Below are 7,576 nucleotides of genomic sequence, written 5' to 3'. Positions count from 1 at the left end.
ATGACTTATGCATTTGATCTGAATTTTTGCAAAAATATTTAGATAATAATTTAAAAAATAAATATAAAAATCAAAACAAAATTTAATTTCTAGAGTTTTTTAATTTTTCAAAAATATTTTGATCATTCACAAAATAACCAAAAAAGCATTCATTTAATTTGACCGAAATTATTTTTAACATGGAGATGAAGATAATATTTTGGTTGAATATATTGATATTTGAAGTGTATTATAGTATTATGAAAGTGCAAAAAAGGTATTCAACATGCATCCTATGTGTTGTCAGGATGATGACATGTGTCTAACACATACCCTGCATGTTGTTAGAACTATGACACATGTCTAACACGCATCCATCATGTTGCAACACTGATGAGCGGATAATTTATACCCTTTTTGGAATCGTTTTTACATAGTTTTTAGTATGATTTAGCTACTTTTTATTATATTTTTATTAGTTTTTATTTAAAAATTATATTTCTAGACTTTACTATGAGTTTGTGTGTTTTTCTGTGATTTTAGGTATTTTCTGGCTGAAATTGAGGGACCTGAGCAAAAATCTGATTCAGAGACTGAAAAATGACTGCGGATGCTGTTGGATTCTGACCTCCCTGATTTCGAAGTAGATTTTCTGGAGCTACAGAAGCCCAATTGGCGCATTCTCAATTTCGTTGGAAAGTAAACATCCTGGGCTTTTCAGCAATATATAATAGTCCATACTTTGTCCGAGATTTGATGGCCTAAACTAGCGTTCAAAGTTAGCCTAAAACATCTTGGCGTAAAACTCCCAAACTGGAACTAGAATTGGAGTTAAACGTCCAACCTGGCACCAAAGCTGGCGTTTAACTCCAAGAATAGCCTAAGCACCAAAAAGCTTCAATGCTCAGCCCAAGCACACACCAAGTAGGCCCCGAAAATAGATTTCTGCACTATCTGTACTTAGTTACTCATTTTCTGTAAACCTAGGCTACTAGTTTAGTATAAAAACTACTTTTAGAGATTTATTTTAAGTCTTCTTTTTGGTCTTTGATCTTTGGAACTTGTATGTACACGTTTGGAGGATGGCCTCACGGCCATGCCTAGACCTTTCACTTATGTATTTTCTACGGTGGAGTTTCTACACCCCATAGATTAAGGTGTGGAGCTCTGCTGTTCTTCATGAATTAATGCAAGTACTATTGTTTTTCCTTCAACTCACGCCTACTTCATCTCCAAGATATACTCTTGTTCTTAATTCAGTTAAGTCAGAATGAAGGGGTGACCCGTGACAATCACCCAATCTTCGTTACTCACTTAGCCAAGATCGCGTGCCTGACAACCACAAAGCGATCTACATGATGTTCAACGTAGTCATTGGACGACAGCTGGAGTATACTCTCTTGGATATCTAATACACAGACCGATTCCGTGAGATTAGTATCTTCGTGGTATAGGCTAGAACCATTGGTAGCATTCCTGAGATCCGGAAAGTCTAAACCTTGTCTGTGGTATTTCGAGTAGGATTTGGAAAGGGATGACTGTGACGAGCTTCAAACTTGCGAATGTTGGGCACAGTGACAGTGTGCAAAAGGAAAATGGTCCTATTCTGACGCTAGCAGGAACCGACAGATGATTAGCCGTGCGGTGACAGCGCATATGGATTTGTTTTTATCTGAGAGGATCATACAGCTTGCCATGGAAGGAGGTAACGCATGGTTGGAAGAAGGCAATAGGAAAGCAGAGGTTCAGAAGCAACAAAGCATCTCCATACGCTTATCTGAAATTCCTACCAGTGAATTACATAAGTAACTTTATCTTATTTTAAATTTTTTTTATATTTTAATTATCAAAACCTCATAACCATTTGAATCCGCCTGACTGAGATTTACAAAGATGACCATAGCTTGCTTCAAGCCGACAATCTCCGTGGGATCAACCCTTACTCACGTAAGGTATTACATGGACAACCCAGTGCACTTGCTGGTTAGTTACGCGGAGTTGTGAAGAAGTGTTGAGATCACGTTCATGATTTCGTCGCGCACCAAGTTTTTGGCGCCGTTGCCGGGGATTGTTCGAGTTTGGACAACTGACGGTTCATCTTGTTGCTTAGATTAGGTAATTTTATTTTATGTTTAAGCATTTTATTTTTAATTTTATTTTCGAAAAAATAATACAAAAGTCAAAAAAAAATATTGGTTCTTCAGAATTCTTAAGAATGAATTCTAGAGTTTCATCATGATCTGTTGAAGCCTGGCTAGCTGTCAAGCCATGTCTAAATTCTTTTGGACCGAGGCTTCTACTTATCATTGCAGGAGCTTTTTGATTCCCATCAATTTGGCTGTTGTATGTAATGCTCTGCAGAAGCTTGGCTGGCCATTGGCCATGTCTAATCTTTTGGACCAAAGCTTTCACATAAAGCTTGGCTGGCTATTAAGCCATGTCTAAATTTTTGGACCGAAGCTTTAGACTAACATTACATGATTCCTGGAATTCTTATTAAAAATTTTGAATTTCTTTATTTTATTTTTTCCTGAATAATTTTCAAAAAATCCAAAAAAAATTATTTTAATAAAATCATAAAACCAAAAATATTTTATATTTCTTGTTTGAGTCTTGTGTCAAGTTTTAAGTTTGGTGTCAATTGCATCTTTTTAATTCTCTTAAAATTTTCGAAAATTCATGCATGTGTTCTTCATGATCTTCAAGTTGTTCTTGATGAGTGTCTCTGTTTGATCTTGTGTTTTTCTTGTTTTATGTCTTTTCTTGTTTTTCACATGCATTTTTGAATTCTTATTGTCTAAAGTTTAAAATTTTTTAAGTTTGGTGTCTTGCATGTGTTTCTTTTCTTAAAAATTTTTTCAAAAATAAGTTCTTGGTGTTCATCTTGACATTCAAAGTGTTGTTGGTGTTCATCTTGACATTCAAAGTGTTCTTGCATGCATTACATGTTTTAATCTTAAATTTTTATGTCTGGTGTCTTTTTGATGTTTTTCTCTCTCCTCGTTAAAAATTCAAAAACCAAAAAAATATCTTTCCCTTATTCTTCTCATAAATTTCGAAATTTTGGATTGACTTAGTCAAAAAATTTTAAAATTTAGTTGTTTCTTGTTAGTCAAGTCAAAATTTCAAATTAAAAATTCTATCTTTTTCAAATCTTTTTCATTTTTTTATTTATTTTTGAAAATTTTCAAAATCAATTTTCAAAATCTTTTTCTTAATTTTGTTTCATATTTTCGAAATTAATACTAACATTTAATATTTTGATTCAAAAATCTCAAGTTGTTACTTGCCTATTAAGAAAGGTTCAATCTTTAAATTCTAAAATCATATCTTTTAGTTTCTTGTTAGTCAAGTAGTCAACTTTAATTTTCAAAATCAAATCTTTTTTTATTTCTTTTTCAATCTTCTTCAAAATAAATTTCAATCATTTTTTTTTGAAAGAGAAGCTCAACACAACAAGTGGAGCATAGATGATAATAACATAGAAGCCGACACTAGAAGACACATGTAAAACAACTTAGAAATCCCTTCTGTCATCTTCGGCATTGCCATCAACAACAGAAAGGATCTGCTCCTAACCACTCCTTGTAGTTCAGGAAGGACATGTTGATAATCTCCTCAACTCCTCTTCCTTTGTTGTGAAAAATCCTCCGGTTACGTTCTAACCATATGTTCCAAATGATCGCACAAAAACAAATCATCCATCTCTTGCACTCCTCTTTTCTATTTGAGATCTCAGTCCAACTTTGAAAATGCTCTTTTATCGCACCCGAACAGGTCCATTGCACACCAACATATGATAGCCAAGCACACCACACCTGCCAAGAGAAGCTACAACCAAGAAACAAGTGATGGCCATATTCAATACCATTATTACATAAAACACATATATTATCTTCTTGGTGAATGACCCCAAACCGACTCAGTCTCTCCTTCGTGTTGACCTTGCCAATTAGGACAAACCAGACAAACAACTCCACTGTAGGTGGGACAAGACCTTTCCAAATAGTCCTAGTGAAGCTGTAGCTTGATATACCCTCCGGGACCATTTCCACCTGCAACACCTGCACAAATGAGTTAGTAGAGAAAATTCCTTGTTTATCATATTTCCAGACAACTTTATCCTCTCTTCCAAATTCAATTTTCACCAGCCTCAAAGTGTGGTGAAGCTGGTTCACTAGATTCAACTCCCATTGGAATAATTCTCTCCTCCACTGGAAATTCCATATCCACACTAGCCCATCCCAAAACCCACAATCCCCTATCACCGATCCTGTTTGGTTTGAAACTGAGAAGAGCCTTGGAAAATGATCTTTCAAAGAACCTCCATGAATCCATACATCCTCCCAAAACCAAGTTCGTCTCCCGTCGCCCACCTCCATGGACAACCCAGTAATCATCTTCTGTTTGATTTCCTGATTCTTGAACTGTATCTGACAAATGTCCTTCCACGGACCCCCTCGAATAGGTAATTCCTGTGAGGACAGGAGCTCATTTGGATTCAGGTTGTTACAGGAACAGACCACCTTTTTCCACAACGGACACTCCTCTTTAGAGAACCGCCACCACCATTTAAACAGAAGAGCAGTGTTACGTATCATAGCATCCCCAACTCCCAAACCACCTAGCTTTTTCGGAGCTTGAACCATTTCCCACTTAGCCAGAGCCATACCACTCCTCCCATCCTCCTTACTCCATAGAAATCTCCTCTGCAAGGAAATCAGTTTCTCTGCTACAGCCTTTGGCATCTTATACAAACTCAAATAATAAATCGGGAGGCTATTCAACACAGATTTGATAAGCACCAACTTACCAGCCTTATTGAGGACCTTGGCCTTCCAGATGCTGAGCTTCTCCTCCACTTTGTCTATCACTGGCTTCCACGTCTTAACCAACCTTGGGTTTGCTCCTAGTGAGATGCCCAGATATTTAACTGGAAGAGTGGCTTTCTTACATCCCAACACACTGCACATACGTTGTACCCACCCTTCATGACAGTTGATAGGGATCAAGCTAGATTTATCAAAATTAATGCTTAAACCTGACATCAGCTCAAAGCACCGAAGCAGCCTCCTGTAATTCTTAATCGTCTCTTCCTCGGGAGGGCAGAATAAAATAGTATCATCTGCAAACTGGAGATGCGACAACTCAATATGATCTCTCCCCACTAACAAAGGCGATATGCGACCGTTCCGAACAGCCTCTCCAATCATCCGATGTAAGACGTCAACAACAAGTACAAACAGAAATGGGGACAAAGGATCCCCTTGTCGCAGGCCCCTTTCCATCTTAAACGGCTTGGACGGCGAACCATTTATCAAAACTGACATGGAGCACGTGCTGACACACTCCATAACCCATCCCCTCCATCGTCTACTAAAACCCATCTGCTGCAGTACATGGTCTACAAAACTCCATTTGACTCTGTCATATGCTTTCTGGAAGTCTAGTTTTATTATTGCCGCTTCCTTCTTCCTCTGCTTGAGCCACTGAACCGTTTCACATGCAATAAGTGCCCCGTCATGAATCTTCCGACCCCTTACAAACGCACTCTGTGTCTCGCCTACTAATCCTGCCATAACATGTCTCATTCTCCTAACCAGAACCTTCGAGATTACCTTATATACACACCCCACCATGCTAATTGGCCGCAAATCTTTGATTTCCTTAGCACCAGTAAACTTAGGGGCTAGTGCCACCCAAGTGATATTGGTTTCAGGCGGCAACCTTGAGGATTGGAAGAAGCCCAATACCGCAGCCGTGAAATCCGAGCCAATATCATTCCAACATTTCTTGATGAAATTCATGTTGTAACTGTCACTTCCTAGAGCCTTGGATGAATCACAATCCTACACTGCCTCTTTAACCTCCTCAGGTGACGGTGGCCTCTCTAAAGCAAGAGCATCCTCCTCACTAATCCTTTTCACCAGCCCATCTCTAAAACCCACCATAGGGGATCTCTCTTGATGATATAAGCCCTTATAAAACTCCCTAATGGCAATCTTTATCCTCGCTTGATTCCTTACCAATCTTCCATTAATAAGCAGAGAGTCAATCCTATTATTTCTCCTTCTCGCAGAAGCCAAGTTGTGGAAATATCTCGTATTTTTATCCATGTCCCTCACATGCCTCGACCTCGACATCTGCTTCCAATGTAGCTCTTTCCTCACATACCATTTTTCGCAGCAGGTAACTAGCGCCTTCCGTCTTGCTTCCACTGTCCCATCATAGTTCCCATTACTAACCATGTCATCAATCTTCCGAATCTCTTCCTCCAACCTCATAATTTTGTTGTCCATATCACCAAAGTTGTCTCTATGCCATCTTCGCAGAGGAACCGTCAACGCCTTCAGTTTATCGGTGAACTGTAGCTCTCCCAACCCTCTCCATTCCTCCTTGACCATTCTTAAGAATCCTTGATGTGTAAACCACGAATCTAGACTTCGGAACGGTCTCGGTCCGTCTCTTAGCCTCTTTTCTTCCACTATAATAGGGCAGTGATCTGACAGACCCCGTGGACCACCCCTCAAGCGAGTCTCTGAGAATGCCTCCAGCCATTCTAAGCTAACCAAAGCTCTATCAATACGGCTACAGGACTGTCCTCTGAACCATGTAAACTTTCGGTCAGTAATCGGCAGGTCCACCAAGCCCATGTCATTTTTCCAATTTTTACAGTCTTGCGCCGACAAAGGTAAACTATCTGAGCCTCGTCTTTCTTCCACTTGTGTAATCTCGTTAAAGTCTCCTAAGAAACAACAGGTTCCTGGGCACAAACCAGCCATGTAACTCAACTCCTCCCACACAACAAGTTTCTCATCTCTATTATGAGCACCATAAATCAAGAAGACAGCACAGTTAATAGAGTTCTCCAACAGGATCCCTTCAACACATAACCATCGCTCACCTTTATAGCAATTTCTCATTTTAAAGAACCCATCATCCCACATTAACAACAACCCGCCAGATGCACCGTCAGACCCCACATACTCCCACCCTGCACAACCATTCCCCCAGATTTTCATAACATCGTACTTTGTCACTAACTGTCTTTTAGTCTCTACCAAACCTAACATATTCAACCTATGCCTCCTCTTAAGTTCTTTTACCATTCTAATCTTTCCATCATCCCTTAACCCCCTGACATTCCAAGAGCTAATGATCATTTGAAATTATTATTACACACCTTGTTGTGATTTTTGGGTCTGCTCCGTCTTGCTTTAGCCTTCTGTTTTGCCAATCTTCTTTTTCGCGCAATTTCTTCATTCTGTTCTTGTAGAATAGCCATAATGTCCTCTTCTTCATTGACCAGCATTGCTCCTGATTCTTTTGCTAACTTCCAGGTCTTTTGGTTTTCCATCAGTTGCTCATCCAAATTTCCACCATCACTATTACTGTCCTTTTCATCATCGGCATGTCCTTGTTCCCCTTCATGGTTGTCTTTGTCAGTGCATCCCTCCTCCACATTTTGAGCTCTCAATCTTCTATCACTGGACGGGTCAATTCCCTGGCCTGCCTTCTCAACATCAGTGTTCACACCACCAATAATTTGCTCATCGGCATGTTTGCTGTAAACTTCATTAGCCTCTACATCCTCGTT

General features: G+C 39.2%; 1 protein-coding gene across 1 annotated transcript; it reads right to left on the bottom strand.

The window, feature by feature from the left end:
- LOC107640815 lies at positions 5,829–7,088 on the bottom strand. Its single transcript, XM_016344313.1, has one exon. It carries the CDS (start codon positions 7,086–7,088, stop codon positions 5,829–5,831), a length of 1,260 nt encoding a protein of 419 aa, XP_016199799.1.

Source organism: Arachis ipaensis, chromosome B05, assembly GCF_000816755.2.
Source record: "Arachis ipaensis cultivar K30076 chromosome B05, Araip1.1, whole genome shotgun sequence".
In the NCBI taxonomy this organism is placed as follows: Eukaryota; Viridiplantae; Streptophyta; class Magnoliopsida; order Fabales; family Fabaceae; genus Arachis; species Arachis ipaensis.
This window is presented reverse-complemented; position numbering and strand designations above follow the sequence as displayed.

Excerpts from the sequence above, each read along its gene's own strand:
- LOC107640815 (XM_016344313.1), bottom strand. The coding sequence starts at position 7,088 with ATGGTAAAAGAACTTAAGAGGAGGCATAGGTTGAATATGTTAGGTTTG.